The following is a 20,651-nucleotide window of genomic DNA, read 5'->3' as shown; positions in this document are numbered from 1 at the left end:
CAGAGAGCATGATACTTTTTTAATATGCAAAATACTTCAGAATTACACAGAAGACTGACATCCATCCCCTCCCGAAATAATAGCAGTTATTTGGGGGAGGGAAGAGGTGCAGAAATATGGAATATTTGGGTTCCATTGGGTATCACTACCCATGATCGTAGAATAGTGCCAAAAATGTGTGGGGATGATACTAGCATCTCAAGTTGGGGTGTGGCAATCAGATAACTCTACAGGTGGGCTCCTGGCGCTTCTAGAATGATGTGTACCACCTCAAGGTGCCTCTTACCAAAAGGAAAGGAAATTCATAATTCTGCATCAGCCCTTGAAGAATATCAATCCTCAGCCCTGGCATTGTCTGGAGATTACTACCTAGGTAACTTGCTTCTGTCACAATGTGCACACAACTGTTACTCAGCTGTGAACTACGAAGCCTAATAGCCCTGTTCCAAGTGATGAAAAAGTTTTGGAAATAGTGGTGATAGTTTTACAACATTGTGGATGTAATTAATGCCACCGATTGCACACTTAAAAATGGTTTAAATGGTAAATTTTGTTCGGTATTTTGTCACAAGTTTAAAAAAAATGATATGGAAAGGTGTTCATTACTAATCAGGGAAATGCAAATCAAAATGCAGTGAAATAGCATCTTACCCGGCAGGAGGGCCATCGTTAAAAAAGACAATGGTGTTGCTAAGCATGTGGAGAAAAGAGACCCCTGTGCACAGCTGGTGGGGTGGTAAATCTGGGGCCACTCCAGAAAACAGGGTGTTCCTTAAAAACAACCATGGCATGATCCAACAATTCCATCTCTGGGTATCTGAAGAAAACAAAAACACTAACTCAAGAAGATACACACTCACGATCATCGCAGCATTATTTACAATTACAGGAAGGCAACCTAGTAGATAGACGGACGAAGAAAATGTGATTATAAACAAGATGTGACAATAGAATATGCATTAAGAACAATCTTGGCCACACATGTAGAATCTAAGATAGTCCATAGATACAGAGAACAGATGGGGTGGAAGGTGTGCATATCAGGGTCAAAATATACCAGAACAAAATAAGTCCGGAAGTGTCCCATGTAGCTCATAATGCTGCTGTTGCATACTTGATGCTCTTCAAATCAGACTCTCTGGGAACTCTCTCTTGCATCTTTGAGAGTTACTGAGTACAGTACAGATCTTAAAAGTTGTTATAAAAGAAAATTTTACGGCTGAAAAGTGATGGAGGCTAACTAGACTTGTGATCATTTCTCAATATATACATCCATTGGATCATTGTTCTAAACCTGAAACTAATACAATGTCTTATCAATTATGCCTCAATTTTAAAAATAATATTTTAATGTAATAGTTTGAAAACCATTGAATTGTTTAAAAAAATAACACCTAAGTGGCACTAAAATGTTTACAACGGAACATGAACTGCTTAGAATTGTTTATTTTCTAAATCACAACTGAATGTTTCACAAATAGAATAGAACTTAGAGGACTTTGAGAATTGCCTGGAACGTGAGAAGGAATCTCCTATTTATTTGGGTCCAAAGTGGGTCTTTGGAAAGTGGGCTCAGAGGGCTCTTGGTCCCGCTGCGGTGGATCTTGAGACCTTATCCGAGGTCAGAGGTCACTTTTGCACCTACTGTTGGCTGAACCCCCTGGAGGAATCTGGGCGCATAGAGTAATGTCATCTCAGCAGAACATATGGAGGGTCAGGAGCCCCTGAGCGGATGCAGAGACCAGGGGTGGTGGGAACTGGATCAGGCTTATCCTGGTTGTGAGGAGCAGTGGGGCAGGTGGACATTGCACTCAGAATGGTGGAAAGACAATGAACTTTGGAGGCTTGGGGTCCTGGTTCAAATGCAGATTAGCCTCTGAGATTTTCGTCTCCTGTTTAGGAAAACTAGCTGGAAGTCCAGCTGGAAAAGTTACCATGGAAATTAAATGCTGCATTCGCATCGCCCGACATGAAACAAGGGGTGTGGTGTGATGGCACAGGCGTGGCAGTCGGATGAGGTTGAGCTTAGTCCTAAACCCACCAGATACAGGAATGGGAATACACTACTGGCTGCGAAGGCCCCTGAACTCCCCCAAACCAGCTCCAGGTTCATGTGCTGCCCTTCTCCTCCACTAGGTGGCAGCAGCATGCGGCCTGGGACCTCTCTTGCTGTTTCCACGGGGCTGGGCCTCCTGTCTGAGCTTCCACCCTCACCCTGGACTTGCCACCCCGGCTCAGCCACCCGGAACTGGGACAGAACGAAACCACTCCCAGACCAGGAGAATCAGGGTTCCCAGGCATAACAGAGTCCCACAACCACGCAGCCCAGATTCTGAAATGTCAAACTGGTAGGGATCAGGAGCCCTCACGGGAGGGGTGCCACTAATAATTTGATCGCCTTGGGCAGTAAGGTGATGTCCTTGAGGATGACGTCCGTGAGTACTGGCTCTCCAGGTGCCAGTAGGTGATTCCCTTCCAGCTCTCACATGGGAAGAGGCAGTTCTCGTCACCCCCATCTTCCAGGAGGGAAGGAGTTGGCCCAGGAGCAGCAGCTGGTCAGAGGGGCCTGGGGTCACACTGCCCTGTTCTCACCCCACCCTCAGCCTGCCCCCCATGGACTCTGCGCCTCCATGAGCTCATCTGGAAAATGGGGCTAATGAGATGCAGCTCAGGGCTGAAACAGTCTGTCCTTCCGTCTGTCCTTCAGCTTGGCACCTTGTCCTGCTTCCTCCGATGCCTGTGGCTGTCCATTCCCCATCGTCTGTGCGTTTTCCGTGGTTTGTCTTGCCCCCAACTTGCATCTGCCGCTTATCTCTGTACCCACCGGCAGCCCAAGTTGTGTGTCCGTCTGTCTTGCTCTCTGGGTCTCTCTCTCTCTCTCTCTCTCTCTCTTTCTCTCTCTCCCTGGGCCTCTGGGTATGACGTGTGTATGCTTTTGTGTGAGTTACTCTCCCTGCCTGTATCTCTGTCTCTGTCTCCTAGCCCTCTCTGCTTCCCTTCCTCCCTGGGTTTCCTCTGCGCATGTGCTCAGTGTGGGTATGTCCTGTGTTTGCTGTTCTCAGGAAGCGGGTCTCTCCTCCTGTCACCCTGCCCTCCCCTCACCTATGTGTGAGCACCACCCTCTTCTCGCTCCCGGTCACTCTGTGTCTTCTTCCTCTTTGCGGTTTATCTTTGCTTGTTCATACAGTTAGGGTGTGTGAGGGGGGGGGGTGTCTTTCTGTTCTCCCTGTGCCCACGTTTGTGTGTCTCATTTCTCAGTGTCTGTGTGTCTTTCTCACCGTCTCTGTCCTCTCTTCTCAGTCTTAGTCTCTCCTCTTCCTCCCCCATTGGTCTCTGTTAAAGGCAGGGCCTGTCCGGCCGAGCAGCGGATGTGAGGGATGACTCCGGGGCTGACAGGAAGCCCGCCCTTTTGCCTGCTGTCCGCCAGTGTCTGTGGCTGCAGCTTCAGCTCAGGCAGGTGTGTGGGTGCGCTCAGGATGGGGTGGCCGCTGTGAGGAGCTCCCAACTCCCAGGTAAGCCTTTCCCACGAGTGCTTGGAGCCTGGCCCGATAACCAAGGGTGGGACTGGCCCTCATGGCCTGGCAGGAGCACTTGACCCACTGGGTGGGTGGCAAGATGTCAGGGTGTCCTGCGCCCCTCCCTTGGCCCCAGTGCTTCCCCAGCGACTCTAGCTCCCTGGCCTGCGGCTCTTAGAGTGGCAACCCGTTTCTGGGCCCCAGCCACTTTCCTGCCCTCACCTTCCCCAGCCCAGCCTACGCAACCCTGGGAAACACACCTGGGCCCCACTGTGGTCCCGTCACTGCCCAAGACTAGAGGGGGCATCCGAGGACCCAGAGCAACAGCTCTCTAGCCCAGGCCTGTGATTTCATTTCTTCATCTGTGCAGTGGGTCTGTAAACCCCTTCCACGGGGCTGTGGGACGATGGGGGAGACAGCAGGCAAATGCATCTGGGTCCTGGCCCAGGACAGAGGGGGCAGCTGTCTCTGCTATCCCTGCCCAGCCCTCATCATCTCTGCCAGAGTCTAAGGGCCCTAGAGACCTGGGGGTTGCCTGGCATCCAGCTCTGTCTACAAGTAGCCCTGGTCTTTGCCACCCCCTGCTTCTGAAGCTGGACAAGAGCCTCCTGGGTCTCTGCACCGGCCCCCTGAGCGTTAAGAGTCTCCGTTAGAGGCCTCTCTGATGCCGGCCTCACTGGAAGCTTGAGGTTGTTTAGAAAACAGAGCAGGCCCCAAAGTCTGGTGGATTAAACCTTCCCAGGGCTCCCAGGTGGGACCTCTTACTCCACCCCACCCCCAGCCTGCCCTGCAGCCCTGAAGGGCCTCAGTTTGTCCATCTGCAGCATCGGACGGGCTGGGAAAATAGGCAAGATGGTTTCCCGGGCTGTTGGGGGGGTGGGGTAGGTTCAGAGATTGCTGCTCTCAGGCCCAGCCCAGGGCTTTCCCACAGCCGCTTGTGCAAACCTTGTTCATATGAAAACTGCCCACTTCCCTTTGTGCTATTTTGGCCTGCAGAGCCAGCACTGTGGCCGCCCTCTGCACCCCACCCAGCCCTGCCTGGCCCCTTGGGGCCTCCCTGGGGCCTGGCTCCCTCTCCTCCCACCTTCATCCACCCTGCAGGACAAGATGGCAGGTTCACGCAGTCTGGGGGGTGGGCACAGAGTGTTTGCCAAATTAATCTCTCGTTTTGAAAAATATTTCCTGATTGTTAAATATGTAATATAAGAAGGGGGGTAAAGGAGCAAGGCCTGTGGAGCCCCCTGCCCTGGGTTGGCATCCTCACTCTGTGACTGATTACTGGGTGACCTGGGGCAGGTCCTCATTCCTCTGCACCTCCCTAGGCAGAGAGGAGCTGGCATCTCCCAGGTGACATAGTGTGTGTCTGGGACCAAGGATCTGGGCCAGAGCCACGGTTCTCCTTCAGCTCCCAGCCCCCCAAGGTGGCGGCCTGGGGACCCCAGGCCTGTGATTCTGGGGACCAGGCAGGGCAGGCATCTGCGAGTTGCTCCACGCTGCTCCCGGCAGGCCGCTCAGCCAGCTCCTGCTCTGGCTCCCCAGGCTGCGGCCACCCCTCCCCTTCCACGGGATCGGGGCAAGCCATAGTCCCTGCCACCCGCGCCCGCCTGTGCTAGCACCTGACGTGCGTCCCCTGACCCTGGGCTTCATGTGGCCACACGCGGATGTGTCATAATCTCCCCTCCCTGTTTAACAGAGGGACCACCAAAGGCCAGAGACACTGGTCCAGCAGTGAGGACAGGATTTGGTTCTCAGGCTCCCCCAACCCAGTGCCAGCTGGGTAGACATGGACCAGGGCAGGGGCCACCTCCCAGTGTCCCCAGGACAGCAGGTCGGGGAAGCAAGGGGTTCTCTGTGGTCGGGCTCTCTGGGATAGACAGCCCAGCAGGCAGCCGAGGTCAGCAGGCAGCCGAGGTCAGCAGGCCACTGGCCAGGGCCTTGAATGGCAGGCCGAGCTCAGAGGTGGCCAGTGCTACACCCGCATCCGGCGAGCATGTGTGTGGCCTGTGCATGTGTCTGTGAGTGAATCTCCTGACGGGGCAGAAAGAGGCCTAACCGAAGGAGAAATGTGGAGGGTCAGCAGCGTGAGGGAGCAGCTCCCAGGCTCTGAGAAGAGGAGGTGACGGGGTGTGTGTGAGGGGATCTTCCTTTCTCCTCATGTGGCAACTCCTGGTCACAAGGCTTGGAAACACCCACTTCCCCAATGACTCACCACCCTTTGGGGAAGGAGAAGCAGCTTCCCCGTGATTTTTCCTTCTTGAGGCTCAGCACCACACGGAACTTTCTTGTCATCTTTGCCACAGGGGTTGAGACACCTCAGAAAGGTTCCAAGATCTGCCTAGACCACGCAGCTAGTGAGGGGGGCGGCCTTGGGGGAGTGCGAAGGAGGAGGAGGCCTCCCCCTAAAGCCCTGTGTCTGGCAGCTCTCCTGCCTGCCTGTGTCGGTGCAAATATCACTCTTTCCTTTTGCTCTTTTCCTTAGTGAAAACAAAAAAAAAAACAAAACAAAAATAAATAAAACCCAGCTGTGGAATGAGGAGAAGCCCTCCTCACAGGGACCGAGGCGGCAGGGCCATCAGAAGTGGGGGCTCCCATGTCCACCTCAGGGCACAGTCGCTGTGAGGTCCCAATCCCCAGCTGTGTCCCTGGCCTTCGTAAGGGGTCTGAGTCCTTGTTGCAGTGACTCTCCTTGGAAGGTCCTGGAGCGGTCAGTACATGCATTGCCAGGCCTGGGACGTGGCTGTCTGCAACTTTTCCAAGACAATCACGCCACTATGTGGCTCTGAGACTGGGAAAGGGCCCGGCCTTGCCAGCTGGCCAGGACTCGGCCTCCGCACCCTGGTGCATCCCCTGCCCTGCCCTCCTAGCCCATCCCCCCACCACTGAGTCCCTCTGCCTGGAGCACTCTTCTCCCCTCAAGCTCTCAGGCTCACCTCTCTCCTCCTAGCTCCCAGGACGGGAAGAGTCCGGGTGTATAAGTATTTAAAGAATGGGAATCTCAATCCCAGCTTCAATAAGTATTTAAAGAATGGGAATCTCAATCCCACGGGGCAGAGCAGAACCCTAAAGAGAGATGGGGACTGCTTGAGGTTCCTGTTTGGAAGGGGTCACAGACTCCTATCTTGGGGCGCAAGCCTGGTTTACAGGAGTTGAGTTGGGGTCTGGAGGCCAGAATTTGAACCCTGACTTCCCACTTAGCAGCTAAGGGTTCCTGGGCCTCAGTTTCTCAATCTGTAAAATGAATCGAACCACTGCCTCGAGTCTGTGGGACTTGAGTGTATGGGAGTGTGCAGGTGCGTGTGGTACTGTGTGGTGGGTCTCCAGAACCCTCCAACACTCACTAAGCGACGATGGCCCTGTGGGCCAGGGGTTTGGGTTTGGGACCAGATAGGGAAGAGGGCTGAGTGCGGGTGGGGGTGGGGCTGAACACAACTCAAGAGGCCTCGAGAGGTCACCCTGCAGTTCCCTCTCCCCCAACCCCCACAGGGCGCCCCACATCACAGTCTCGCAGGAAGGGTGGCCAGGAGCGGACATGAATGCGGACGCCCACCTGCTGTGGCCAGGGGCCGCTCTGCTGCTGCTGCTGTTGCTGCTGGGGGTGGCGGCCAGCCTGTGTGTGCGCTGCTCCCGCCCAGGTAAAGTCTGGCTAGTGGGGGCAGGGGTCACAGACACGATGACCCTCCTGGGTCCGGGCCTGCTTTGGACGGAAGAACGATCTCATAAGCCTCTTGAGGCAGAGATGAATCCCAAGGGCCGTGCCGGAAGACTGGGGCCTCGGGTTTTTCTGGGTCAAGGACTCGTGTCTGGGACCAAGGGACATTGCTCTGGAGGAGGCCAGGCTGCCTGCCCTGGGTACCCACCTTCTCTGTGCTCTGCCGTCCTGTGTAGGTGGTGAGCAAACACCCGGTCAGTGTCAGGGCCCCACAGTGATTGGCGGCTCAGATCCCATGTGCTGTTTAAGGCCAGCACAGGGCGCCGGGGAGACTAGACGAGACAAGAAGAGGGTGCCCGGACCTTAGCTTCTACCCTGCTTCAGACACTTGCTCATCCGAGCCTTTTCTTGCAGGTGTGAAGAAATCCCAAAAAATCTATGAGCAGAATAGCCTGTGAGTGCCTGAGACCCCAGCCTGATGGATGTGTGTGCCCTGGGTGTGGGTGACCCCATGGGGTGGGCACTTCCCATCCCTCACCCCATCACTTATACCTCCTCTAGTCTGGCTCAAGTGGGCCCCAGCAGTTGGGAGAGGGTAGGGGTACCTGGGGCTGTCCGTCCTGGTCAGGGAGGATGGTGGGAAGAGGGCATGCCCAGGGGCATCTCCAGAGAGCCTCTGACCCCAGCCCAGGGAAGGAGGTGCGCATGTGCCCTGGAGGGTCAGGGGAGGCCTGATGTGAGAGTTGGGGAGGATTTTAAGAGACAAAGAAGGTGAAAGGGACATTCCAGAGAGAGAGAACAGGTGGGCAGTCAGAGACACAGCACCGGGGTAGACACTGTCTTCCAGGGTGGAGGTGGCATACGCAGGCGTGTCTGGAGAGATGAGCTGCAGAGGGAAGGAGGGGCTTCATTGTGGGAGAGGCTGTGGCCTCTGTCCTAAGGGCCAAAGGGCCAAAGGGCCTCTTCTGAGATCTAGAAGCAGGGGCTTGTGTGCAGCAGGAGGTAGGGAGAGGAAGCAGATCACTGACCCCAGGCAGAGCGGCAGGTGCCAGGCAGGAGGGAGTTCTGGCTCTCCAGGGGTAGGGGCGGGTCCGCCACGCTGAACACCGCAGACGGCGGTGCGGGCTGGCCCACAGACAATCCTGGGCATGAGGACATCGGCCATGGGTGTCCGTGCCTTGAGGAGTGACGAATCTCGGGCCTAGGGACCCCTAACCCCGCCCACATGCCCTCTGACTCCCGCTCGCTCATGCGTGCACCTCTCCACACACTGCGCTTGTGCGCACGGCTGGGCAGGTAGTCATGTACAAATGTGTGCATACACCATTTCTCATTTCCTTTTGCAACTGAAAAACCACAGTGAGATTTGAAAATAGAATTTTCCCATCTGGTGCCCACTGCTGGGACCAGGGCCAGACCTTGACAGGGTTGTTTGGCCACTTAGGTTTCTGGCTCACCAGCCCACAGCTTCCATCAGGGGTGCGCCGGGCTCCCCTGGTTGGTCCTTCACACCCCTGCCCCAAGGCAGACCTCCTCCATCTCCTTTTTCCTCCTCCTCCCTCCTCCTCCCTGATCACCCCCGGTCCCTAACTGACCCTCGAACCATAAACTTTCAGAGTCAGAAGCTAAACCTGCTCGTGTGGGAGAAAGTGTGAGAGGAGACTCCCTTGCGTCTCCCTTGGGCCCAGTCCTGCCAATCTGCATGAAATTACTGCTGTGCACCAGGCCCAGCTCTTGCATCGCTTCCTCCAGGAAGTCATGCCTGATTCTCCCCTGTAGAGTTAAGGCATCCTTCCTAAAGCCCCAGTTCCCTGGGAGCCCTGGAAGCCTGAGGCAGGTATCCAGTCTTAACCAGGAGAGGAGTCCAAAATGCCTTTTTTTTTTTAATGCATACAAGAACTGGGGCGGGGACCTCCCTGGTGGCGCAAGAGGTTTAGCATCAGCACTATGAAGCTATCCTCAGCCACTGCAGCACGAGCTCGATCCCCGGCCAGGGAGGTGACCCACAAGGCACAGCAGACCTCTCCTGTCTCGCCCGTTGCTCCCCTCAGCAGTGTAATTTAGTCACTCCACCTGTTCTGTTCCCCACTCTGTCTCTGGTGAATCTTCTCACCCCCCGCACCTCTGGCCTACACCCCAGCTCTTATATGCATAAATAAATAAAATCTTTTTTTAAAGAAAAGAACAGGGGTGTAGGCCAGAGGTGCGCGGGTAAGAGGATTCACCAGAGACAGAGTGGGGAACAGAACAGGCAGACTGACTGAAACACACTGCTGAGGGGAGCAGCAGGTGAGATAGGAGAGGTCTGCTGCGCCATGTGGGTTAGCTCCCTGGCTGGGGATCAAACTCATGCTGTAGTGGTTGGCCATAGCTTGATGGTGCTGAGACTTTAACCCTTGAGCCACCAGGGAGGCCCCGAAAATGCTTTAATGATTAGCTAATGCCGCGGAACCTGCTCCACCATCTTAGTGGTAGCTTCCATTCCATTCATAGTCTAAAATGGCACCTGGAGCTCCAGCCCTCTTCTCCACATTCCAGGCAGTAGGAAAAAAAGAAGGGAGGGCCGAAAGGCTGTACCCCAGTTGGAAATGTCCTTTCAGTTGTCCTGGACTTCCCAAAAGCCTTGACTTGCATGTCATTGACCAGAGGCTAATCGCACGGGCACACTTAGTGCAGGGGAGACTGGGAAATACAATATTTTAGGTGGCTGCACGTGGCTACCTAAAAGCCAGGGTTCTGTTTCAAAGGAAGAAGGGATAAGGCTGTGCCTGCACACCTTGAAGTTGCCACGGCAGTTATTTGGGAGCGAACAGTGTATTTGATCATTTCAGGAGGGGCACCCTTTTTCACTCCTGGTTGAGTCACCCCTGAGTCCCTGAGCAGCCAACATTGAGGCCCCAGAATCTCAGGGCCGTCTCTCCAGTTCTGATCACAGACTCTCTGGACCTTCTCTGGGCTTGTCGGGGTGTGGGTCTGATGGCGGTGGCTGGCGCCCAGAGCCCAGGGAGCACAGTGGGAACCCCATGGGGAGAGTGGGGAGCAGCAGAGAATGGAGGCACCAGGGGCCCTGGAGTTGCAACCCCGGGTGGCGGTTCCTCTTCGCTCTGGTCTGCCCCTCCCTGCTCTGCTCCTCGTCCCGTCTGTCTTTCTGTCCCTCTGTCTCTTGGGCTGTGGGAGGCCAGGTTCTGGCTCAGCACAGCCCCATGTGTTTCCAGGCAGGAGAATCAACAGAGCTTTGCCGTGGCCGGGACCTACTCCCGTGAGTCCCCGAAAGGAAGGGTGGGCGCGGGGGGTATCAAAGTTCCCCGAGGCTGCGGACAGGGCTAATATGGTGCAGTGAGGAGGTGAGGGGACTGCGCTGGCCTGGGTACCCAGCCAACACCCCTTGTCCTTTGCAGTGGTCAGGCAGGCTTATCCCGGGTCCCTGATGGACATGGTCCCTGATGCAGAATCTGCAAGGTAGGAAGGAGTCCCCTGTCCTGTGCCCAGAGGGGTCACAGCCCCACAGGGGAATGAGGAGGGCCCCACTGTGGGCTGTGGGCTGTGGCTTTCAGAACCCCAGAGACTCTCAGCCTTGTCCCCAATGGCCCCTTCTCACCCCCTATCACCCTCCCCCCTGCAGGAAGGAAAAGCTGCTGTTCTCCCCCAGCCTTGAGGGTAAGTGACCCTTGGACAGGGCGGGGGCGGGGAGGGGGGCAGGAGTGAGGCAGGCCTGACACAGAAGAGCACCCAGTGGGACAGGCATCTTGAAGGGGACACTGGGTGTCAGGGAAGCCAGACCTGACAAGGGGGTTTTGCAGAGGGGAAACTGGGGGGGAGCCAGATGGGCTTGGCCTGGTAGGAGAGGTTCAGAGAGCAGGTGGAAACCTGGGGACTCAGGATGGAAACCCCTCCTTGGGTGGCCAGAGCCCATGGCCGGCTGGGAGGGGAGAAGGAACTGGGGAAAACAATGGCCCTGACCTTTCTTCCAGGATCTGAGTCTCCCAGGTACCAGAACTTCCGCAAAGGTAGGTAGGCTCTGGGGAGGCGGTGGGGAGGGGGGGCTATAGTGGGCTCACTGACTGAAGCTCGGGTCTAATTCTTGTCTCCTCCTGCAGGAAGCCGACTTGGGTCAGATGCCGCTTATGTGTGAGTGGCCTCCTCCCCACACCCACCCCCTGCCCTCAGCTTCCTCATTGGTGAAGCTCCTCTTGCACTTGAACTCACAGGCCGGATGCTCTGGGCAGCCTTGTCGTGCCCCAGACAGCCATGGCTTTGGGTGGGCAAGGATACAGCTCTGTTCCGAGGGGTGGAAACACCAGAGGGGCGGAAACTCTTCCTGCATCGCCCAGAGAAACAAGTTACATGGACAGCCGGTACCTCTGAGAAGAAGGACCTCAAAATGTCTCTTCATCTCACAGATGGGCAAACGGAGGCCTGGGCTAAGTGGAGACTTGGCAGGCTCACAGGATGAAGCGGCCACGCCTTAGCCCCAGGGTGGTTCAGGCCCAGGGGATTGGAGGCCCACAGACCTCAGGCTGGAGCGTCCCTGCCTCATTGCCCCTATGAAGTCCCCACCCAACCACGGGCCTGCCCAGCCACCGGTGATGTGTCTGTTTTCTTGCCAGAGAACCCATTGCCATGGACTATTACAACTGGGGGCAGTGCCGGAAGGCCCTGGAAGGTGAGACAGTAGATCAGGAGGGGCGGGAGGCATGAGGAGGTGGCTGAGCTTAGCAGTAGTAGCCACATTCCTAGGGCCAGAGGAGGAGGGGAAAAGGAAGACAGCCCTGGCTGCGGTTCAGTTGGGTGGTAGAGAGGGGGCAGGTGAGGGAGGACAGCACGCAGGCGGCACCAAGGGGACGAGGAAGGAAAGGATGTATGGAAAGGAGAGGACTGAACAGAGGGAACAGACAAGGAGCTGGGGGGAGGGGAGGGGCGGGGTCCCTGTAACCCAGGCACCCCTCAGGGCTGGGTAAATATGGGGAGGAGGGGGCCCTCCAAGGGGCGGTCTTGCTAACAGATGCTGAGCCCTGGAAGCTCTGAAGGCCCTGGGTCCTTAGGCCCTTAATACCATTGCTTTACAAAAGAGAAACTGAGGACCTAGGATGGGCACCTGCTGGGAGGTGCATAGTCCCAGGAGGTGCTGCTGCTTCTTGAGGAGGCTTCTCCTGTGCTGGGGTGGGGATGAGGCACAGTGGACAGCAGGGAGGGGGGCTTCTTCCTCCCCCCTCCACTTTCAAATTGGGGAGGGGCCCCATATCTGGGGTATTGGGCAGAGTGGTAGTTAGGGTTCCACTTACCATTGTGGGGCAATGAGGGCCATGCCACGCCCTGATGGCCACCCCCAGCTTATGGCCCTGGGCACAGGTGCCTCAGCCTGGCCTGCCCTGCCTGAAGGTGCTTTCTCAGGAGCTTGGGCTTCTTCCAGCTCCCCTGGGCCGCCAGGGCTCTCCCTGCCCCTCACTGACCGGTACCAGTACCCCTTGCCCCTCCAACTCTCCTCATGGGTCTGAGTGCAGCCCAGCCCCTTGCTCTCCCTCCCAGGGCTTTCGGGGTGGCCCTGGAAGAAGGGAGTCAGGTAGATGGAGCTGCTTGGCCAGCCTAGTAAGAGGTTTGTCCAGGAAAATGCTGGAGGCACTGTGGGGGACCAGAGTGCTGGGGGGTTGGCAGAAGATGTCATCTGCTGAGGGAGGGCAGGACAGAACAAGGGAGGGAGAGTGGGAGAGCCAGGCCCACCTGCATGCCCTACCTTCTTCCTCCTCCCTGCAGATGATGACGACACCAATTCCTACGAGAATGTGCTCATCTGCCAGCAAAGCCCTGACTCAGGTGAGGCTGGCCTGGGACCTGGGCGGGGAGACAACCCTCCCCCCGACACCTGCACTGCAAGAGCTAACATCCACCTGCCTCAAAGCCTGAAGGTTCACCTTTATCTCTGGTGCCTTTGGGTAAATCTTGTTCCCACTGTCCCTGGAGGAGGCGCCACAAGCCCAGGGCCACGGCGGGAACATGCTCAGGGAATCTCTTCCTCCCCTGAGTGGGCTCAGCCCCGGGAGAATGGGCCAGGGTGGGCTTCTCTGGTGGCGCAAGGGGTGAAGACGCAACCTATGAAGATATCTGCAGCCTCTGCAGCACGAGTTCAATCCCCAGCCAGGGAGCAACCCACATGGCACAGCAGACCTCTCCTGTCTTGCCCGCTGCTCCCCTCAGCAGCGTATTTCAGTTGATCTGCCTGTTCTGTTCCCCACTCTGTCTCTGGTGAATCCTCTCACCCCCCACACCTCTGGCCTGTGGCCCAGTTCTGGTAGGCATAAATAAATAAATCTTAAAAAAAAAAAGGATGGGCTAGGGTGTCTGGCAGGCTTGAGGACCGGCCATGGCGGCTGCCCCTGCCCTAGCACCTTCCCTTTCCCCCACAGATGAGGGGTCTGACGATTACCAGAACTCATCATCCATCCTTCAGTGGCGGAAGTCCAGGAAGGTCGCAGGTGTGTGACTGGAGAACAGAGACCCAGAGGTCAATCTCAGCAAACTGGGGGGGGGCGGGGTTGGCCTGGAGGACCAGGTTGGGAAGGGAGTGTGGGGGCAGGAGGCAGAAGTAGGGCCTCTTCTGCAGCCAGACCGACTGATCCACTGTGAAGCCTCTGCCTACCAGCAGGTGCAGTGCCCTGGAGCCACAGTGCCCCGCCCCTCTTTCCCCTCCTCACCCCTGCCACCCACCCAATACCCACCCTCCTGCCTTGGCCTGAGGAGGGGTCTCCAAGGCTGCCTGTGCAGCTATGGAGAGTATCTGGAAGGGGAAGGACAAATATCTGGCAAATTCTGGGTCATAGAGATGGGACAGCATTTCCTGCAGGTTGATTGTGGCATCTGGGAGCTTGAGCCCCAGGTTCTCAGCATGGGGGGGCATCTGTGGGTGCGTCTGTGAGAAGCACCTGCCCATCTGACCGGGTCTGCCTTCTGGTCCACAGAGCAAGTCCGGAGAGAAACATGTGCCTCTCCAGAAAGCCCAGATGAGGACGGGGAGCCTGATTATGTGAACGGGGATGTGTCAGCCCAGAAGGCCTAGGGAAGCCCTGGGAAGAAGGTACAGCGGCCTGGTCCAGGGTGGTGGACCTGGCAGGCCAAGGGGCCCCACTCCAGGGAGAGGCGGAGAGCTCAGGCTGGGGGAGCCACAGCGGGGGCCGGGGTGGAGTGCCTGGGCCAGCCCTGAGAGCTGAGCAAGTGGCCCCTCTGTGCGGGGCCTCCAGCAGCTCCTGCCACCCTGCCCCCAACTCCTTCGGCAGGCTTGGTGAGGTGACAGAATCTCCATTGGAGGTGTGCCAGGCAAGGGAGGCTGGTGAGTCGTGGGGAGAAGGTGCTTAGCTTCTGCAGCCTTGGGCAATGGGCAATGACTTAACCTCTGCAACCTGTTTCCTCACTTGCGAAATGGAGCTACCAGAGCTATGGTTTGACTTAGAGAAGACCATGCACAGGAAGCTCGAGCTCAGCACAACTTGCCAGTGTTGGGCACAGGGACCAGGGGAGGGGGGTTCCGAGCTAATGACAATTAGTGGCTGAACCATGCTGAGAAGCCACCTCAGGCCAGCACACACACCTCATCTCACAGGCACAGTTGCCTGCCCAAAGTCAGGATGGGACGGGTGCCAAGTGGGCAGAGGTGGGAGCCCAAACTCTGGCCCCTGCTAAAGGCACCGTGGACCCCATGAGCCATGAGTTGTCGAAGTCCTGTTGGGGTGGGCGTGGGAGAACAGACACCAGGAGAGCTGCGGGGGTCTGAGCCCAGGGTGGGAGCCCCACCTCCATTCACACACTCAGCACCCACTTGATGGGTGTACCTGCCCGTCACCCGCCAGGGCGAGTCCTGCCGTAGGTGCTTGGTCAGGGGCAGCCATAGACAACACACCCCAGTCCCTGACTGCTTCGAACACACCTCTGGGAGAGAGAAAACAGTGGGCGGGAGGTAAGGACAGAAAGGAAATAGAGCACTAGATGTGATGCTTACAGCCGAGAGAAACGGGTGTGTGTGTGTGTGTGTGTATGTGTGTGTGCGGGGCGGCCCAGCGGGAGGCCCGGGCTGCCTTCACAGGGCTGCCTTCTCCGGGTGCCCTCCTCACCCTTCGGGAGGGGGACGGAAGGAAGCCTGGGCTGTGGGAGGCAAGGAGTGGGGGCCGGTGTTGGGGACAGAGGTGAGGCCAAAGCCAGGGCCAGCACCAGGGTGCTGAGGTGGGGGAGGGGAGGTGCGCAGGATGGCTTGGCACAGAGGACAGTGGAAGAAAGGAGGCCAGTACGTGAAGGCAAAGGACCCCAGGGTGGGGGCCGTGGAGGGGGACACCGAACGTAGTTTGTAGCGGAGTCAAGGGGACCGACTGATGTGCAGGGTGTGGGTTCCAGGAAGCGAGGCCGGCACGCTTTGCTGAGCCACAAGAGGTGGCCACGGTCGGCCGCCCAGGTCTGGGAGGCTGCAGGTGAGTGGGCTGGTGGGCAAGGTGTTCATTTTTGAACCTGCTCAGCTGAAGATGACCACGCAGAGGGGGAGCCAACTAGTCTGGCCTTAGGGAGCGTCAGGCTGGAGACACACTTGGGTGTGGTCACTCTCACTGCACAAAGGGAATTCAAAGAGACGATCGGTCACCATAGAAGTGAGCTGAGCTGAGACCCTGCCAGGCTGAGGGTGGGGGACAAGCAGTGGCAGGGAGCCTGGGAAAGCACTTCAGGGAGGGAGTGAGCAACCATTTTGCAGAGGGCATCCCTATACCAATGACATGTCGGAACCTCCAAGCCTTGGCCAGGATCAGGAAGCAGACAGGATTTCAGATGAGTGGAAGCACCTGGAATGCTACTTAAAGCAGCTTGACTGCAAGTCCTTCTCTCAGTGCTGGCTGCAGGGCAGCTGAATACCAGCCACGGCCACGCGTCCCTCCCTGACTCCCAACAGCAGCGCCGGTGCTGAGGGAACAAAGTGCTCCTCGGGGCAGACCTCCTTTTCTAACAGACCCTCTTCCTCTTCATTGAAGGAGCCAAGGGGCACCCCAGTGCACAGGACTACTGTGCGCTCTTTCCACCGCTACTCCTGGGGGTGCACTAATACCACCCGAGGACCACCCACTGGCCACGCGGACCCAGCCCAGGGAAGAACAATTACTGGGGATGCCCTCTGGCATGGCCTCTGAGGGACAGGGCAGGAGCCTGGCGATCAGATGCCTGGGACTGCGGGAAGGTCGTGTCCCATCCCCCACCTACAACACTGGAATTCGTTTCTTTTGCTTTGGATTTGGATCCGAAATTGCTTACTAATGTCGACTGCAGTCGCCAGAATTATTTTCTGATAAGCTTGTACAGTTAATTTATATAGATGGAGTCATATTTAATAGTCTAAATTTCAGGGTAAGAGATGGCCTTGTCTCCTGTAAGCATTACATGTACTTCGTCAGAAGACTCTAGGGGGCGCCCTGGCACTCCTTCCTTTGGCCTCAGGAAGATGAGGCTGCAGCCAGCCACCCTCACCACCCTATGGTGGGACCAGGTGCCATGGACAGTGTCTGTCCTTAGAAAGAACAGGCTAAGGACAGGCATTGTGGAGGGGGCGGCTCCGCAGGTGCCTGAAATCCTTCTCTGCTCCAGTGCTGCCCTCAGCTGAGCTCACTGGGCAGGAGTCCAACTGGCTCTCGGGAAGGAGCCCAAAGGGATCTTCCAAGTTAGAAAGTCAGTCAGGGACAAAAATGCTTTCTTCTACCAAAACATCTCAATAAATCATTTTAGTTTAAGAGCAGTAATTCTCTTGTGTCTGCTTTCCCCTGCTTCCTATGAAGGTGGAGCTCAAGCCTCTTGTTTACTAGGATGGGATCCTGGGGCCAAAGAAAAGGCTGGGGGCAGGAATGTATGCCCCAGGCCCAGCTCTCCTCTAGGGCAGCACAGATTCTGAGAAGTTCAATGCTACAAGTTGGGTGACTGAAACACAATTGTCGGCCACTTGTCCCCTCACACCAGAAGTCCTGCCCTCACAAGCCCCATGACAGAGCTGGGGCCTGATAGAGCTGTGGTGAAGCTCCAGGTAGGAGTGGTGGGAGAATCCAGACACTCCTCTGGTTCCTGTGTCCTCACCTGTCAAACAGGTTGAATTATTTCCCCTCACAGAGATCATAAGCCTCCAGATTAAAAAATAGTAAGACTAAGAAGGTAGATGAAAGTATTTTCCTAAAACTTCACCTTCAAGTTTTTGAGGACCATACGTTTTCTCCTCTTAATTGAAACCCTAACCCAAAAGCCAATGATATGAGTCCTGCCTATGTCCCCTTAGTGTCCCACTCAACAGTGGTCCAGTGACTGATGCTGGCTGGAGGGGGTGGCACCAAGCAGACATGCCACAGGTCCTCCCCTCCTGCTCCAGCTCAGGCCAGAGAATGAGCTGTCTGTCAACTAAGATCTGGAGGGAGAATTTGAGAAGAAAAGCACACAGGCTTGCCTGCTATTGCAAAACCCTCTGTAGCAGGGGCACAGCCATACCTCTGTGGCCCAACTGACGGGAGCCAGCGTGTCGTTTAAGTGTTTTAATGGAAACTTTTCAGAGACCACAATCACAAAATGAAGTCACCCTTAAAAGCACCATTCCAGGGCCTCCCTCGTGATGCAAGGGGTTAAGTCTCAGCACTCTGAGGCTATCCATAGCCACTGCAGCATGAGTTCAATCCCTGGTCAAGGAGCTGACCCACATGACACAGCAGACCTCTCCTGTCTCACCCACTGATGCCCTCAGAAGTGTATTTCAGTAGATCTGCCTGTTCTGCTCCCTACTCCGTCTCTGGTGAATCCTCTCACTCCCTGCACCTCTGGCCTGTACTCAAGTTCTTGTATGCATAAATAAATAAATCTTTAAAAAAAAAAAAAAGCACCACTCCCAAAATGCCTGGGGTTTGCTTCAAAACAATCCAGTGTGAAGTAGGGTGTGTGTGTGCTGGTGGTGAGGAAGGGGCGGTACAAAGAACAGGCATGTGCTGGTAAAACTGTTGACGTGGGCGATGGATATATGGAGGCTCACTGTATCATTCTATCTTTATGGGCAACTGACATTTTTTTTTTTTAAAGATTTACTTATTTATGCATACAAGATCTGGGGTACAGGCCTGAGATGTGGGGGGCAAGAGGATTCACCAGAGACAGAGTGGGGAACAGAACAGTCAGATTGACTGAAATCCACTGCTGAGGGGAGCAGCGGGTGAGTTAGGAGAGATCAGCTGCGCCATGTGGGTGGCTCCCTGGTCGGGAATTGAACTCGTTCTGCAATAGCTTCACAGGTTGTATCTCAACCCCTTGCACCACCAGGGAGGCCCACAACTGACATTTTTCATAAAGAAGTGGAAAAACAGTACCTTGCAAAAGAAAAAAAGAAGCAACCCTACACATTAGCATGACACTCACTGGGGAATCCTAAAGCAATGAACATGTACAGCTGTGCAGAAAGGCGGCCAGGCGGGAAGCCCGTTGTGCCAGGCTGCACACCCTCCTTGGTGCTGTGCGTAGGTCCTTTTGCAAAGGGCTCAAAGCCCAGGGCTGTTCTGAGGCTAATTAATAGTAATTAATAGCAGGCTTCCCCTCAGTCCTAGAACTATCCTCCAGGCTTCCTGAAAAAGTACAATCAGCTTGTCCAGTCCATCATTAAATCACCTTTCCTACCGGTAGGATGCCAAGGTACAGACAGGAAGGAAGGTGGTTTTCCTCGTGGCCTTACCTTGCTACCTCATGGCTGACAAAATTCAATAGTTTTATTAGCTAAAATGCCAACACACAGGGTGCCCTGCCTAGAGTTGCCCTGGGGCCCTTCCACCCTGTCACCACATCAGTGACTCAGGCCGAAAGCAGGTGTTCCTGGGTCGGCAGAGGTATGCCAGCGCAACGTGGAGGGCTGGGGTGTCTGGAGGGAAGCGAGTTCCAGCAGGAGGCAGCATTATGCCCACATCAGAAGCCTGACTCCTGTCACTCAGGATTCAGGAAGTTCGTAACCAAATCAGAAGTTTCCTGCTCTAGCTGGCCACCGGGGCCATGGTCTTCTGACACAGCCTGGCCAGCAGCCCGGCCATCTGCAGGAGAGAGCTCACACCTTCTGCTACTTTCATATGAGTGTATCCAATTTCCTGAAAAACAAGTCAAATTTAAATCTGGTTAATAAGTGAGGGAGGAGTTATTTTTAAAATCTGGATGGTTTTGCCCAAAAATCAATGCAATGAACTCAGACTCCGGTTGGGGAATGAACTCTACAATGTAACAGATTGTGTTTCAATTATAGTTTAGTTTATTTCCTAAAAGGATGTTGATGTTTCTTTGAAAGATAGTGTTTTTTTTTTTTTTTTTAAAAAAGCCAGGCTTGGGGGCCTCCCTGGTGGGGCAAGGGGTTAAATGTCAGCACTATGAAGCTATTGGCAGCCACTGCGGCACGAGTTCAAACCCCGTCCAGGGAGCTAACCCACATGGCTCAGCAAACCTCTTCTGTCTCACCCGCTGCTCCCCTCAGCAGTGTATTTCAGTAGATTTGCCTGTTCTGCCCCCCACTCTGTCTCTGGTGAATCCTCTCATCCCCAGACCCCACACCTCTGGCCTACACCCTAGCTCTTGTATGCGTAAAATAAATAAAATAAATCTTTAAAAAAAAAAAAAAAGCCAGGCTTGGAGAAAATACTAAAATATCTATAAAATTCATATCCAATTAAGGGCTTGAATCTGGAAAACAGAAGGAATTCTTAAATTGCAGTAGTAAGACAACAGTAACAAAAAAAAAAAAAGAGCAGATAGAACAGATAAGTCACAGATCATGAGGGCAAACAGGCCAGGGGAAAGCGCTGGCTGTCGTGGTCAGCAGAGAAAGACAGGTCGGAGTTGTGCCCAGATGCAGCTGGTAGTGACTTTAAAAACCAATGCTCTTTCCGGGCCTCCCCAGAGGCGTAGCGGTTGAGCGCTGGGTTGTGAAGCTGCCCGCAGCCTCTGCAGCGCCGGTTCCATCCCCGGCCACCGGGCGAGGGTCCCACATGGTGGCAGACCTCTCCTGCCGCCCGCTGCTCCCCTCAGCAGTGTACTTCATCAGTCTGCCTGCTCTGTTCCCTGCTCTGGTGAATTCTCTTACCCTCCCACGCTTCTGACTGTACCCAGTGCTTGAATAAATAAATAAATAAATCTAAAAAAAAAACCAAAAAAACAAAAAACAATGCTCTTTCCAGTGCTGGCCAGGATACAGGTCCCATAAGAGGCTCACAATTTGCTGTTAGAAATCACACTACCTGGAAGCAGTTGGGCTATTTCTTATAAAGTTAAACATACACTCACTATTCGACCCAGAAATCTCATTCCTAGGAACTGACTGGAAAGAAATGAAAATTTGTGTTCATGTTCACACTAGCTCATGTCCATAAGTGTTTACAGGGGCCGTACTCAGTCACCCACGCCTGGAAGCCCAAAGGTCTTTCAACAGGTGAACAAGGCGCTCCTGGGCATTAAAAAGGAATGACCCTTTGTTC

At 55.2% G+C, this 20,651-nt stretch overlaps 2 protein-coding genes across 6 annotated transcripts in view; one reads left to right on the top strand and one right to left on the bottom strand.

Moving 5' to 3' along the window:
* The first annotated feature begins 3,183 nt into the window (after positions 1 to 3,183).
* LAT2 (linker for activation of T cells family member 2) lies at positions 3,184 to 16,913 on the top strand. 4 transcript variants are annotated; one of them, XM_037508049.2, is made up of 13 exons: positions 3,184 to 3,512; positions 6,999 to 7,147; positions 7,579 to 7,618; positions 10,380 to 10,423; positions 10,563 to 10,623; positions 10,787 to 10,821; positions 11,136 to 11,171; positions 11,262 to 11,292; positions 11,772 to 11,827; positions 12,916 to 12,975; positions 13,566 to 13,634; positions 14,118 to 14,233; positions 16,164 to 16,913. In XM_037508049.2, the coding sequence occupies exons 2-12, from the start codon at positions 7,045 to 7,047 to the stop codon at positions 14,213 to 14,215; spliced, it is 633 nt and encodes a 210-aa protein (XP_037363946.2). In that variant the 5' UTR covers positions 3,184 to 3,512; positions 6,999 to 7,044; the 3' UTR covers positions 14,216 to 14,233; positions 16,164 to 16,913. The 4 variants fall into 4 exon arrangements, 3 of the variants coding, with proteins under 3 accessions (XP_037363946.2, XP_054549581.1, XP_054549582.1); XR_008551210.1 differs by lacking the exons at positions 3,184 to 3,512; positions 6,999 to 7,147; positions 7,579 to 7,618 and adding an exon at positions 14,433 to 14,485 and having other exon boundaries at positions 9,621 to 10,423; XM_054693606.1 differs by lacking the exons at positions 3,184 to 3,512; positions 6,999 to 7,147; positions 7,579 to 7,618 and having other exon boundaries at positions 9,621 to 10,423.
* Positions 16,285 to 20,651, bottom strand: part of RFC2 (replication factor C subunit 2) — an 18,232-nt gene continuing 13,865 nt past the window's right edge. Inside the window, exon 12 of one of the 2 annotated variants that reach the window (XM_054693605.1) lies at positions 16,285 to 19,277. In XM_054693605.1, the coding sequence (XP_054549580.1) occupies positions 19,167 to 19,277 (111 nt within the window). In that variant the 3' untranslated portion in view covers positions 16,285 to 19,166. The remainder of the gene's footprint in view (positions 19,278 to 20,651) is intronic. The other variant, XM_037506811.2, reaches the window with a different exon arrangement.

The sequence above is a fragment of the Talpa occidentalis genome, unplaced genomic scaffold, assembly GCF_014898055.3.
Source record: "Talpa occidentalis isolate TD23 unplaced genomic scaffold, MPIMG_talOcc4v2.1 talOcc4.12, whole genome shotgun sequence".
NCBI lineage: Eukaryota > Metazoa > Chordata > Mammalia > Eulipotyphla > Talpidae > Talpa > Talpa occidentalis.
The sequence above is the reverse complement of the archived record's forward strand: the minus strand, read 5'-3'. Positions and strand labels throughout refer to the sequence as shown.

Bases quoted from the DNA above. Each gene is read 5' to 3' on its own strand.
- LAT2 (XM_054693606.1), top strand. From the start codon at position 10,141: ATGGCGGTGGCTGGCGCCCAGAGCCCAGGGAGCACAGTGGGAACCCCA. The intron at 10,624-10,786 runs GTAGGAAGGAGT...TCCCCCCTGCAG, and splicing joins CCTGATGCAGAATCTGCAAG to GAAGGAAAAGCTGCTGTTCT. The intron at 11,828-12,915 runs GTGAGACAGTAG...TCCTCCCTGCAG, and splicing joins GTGCCGGAAGGCCCTGGAAG to ATGATGACGACACCAATTCC.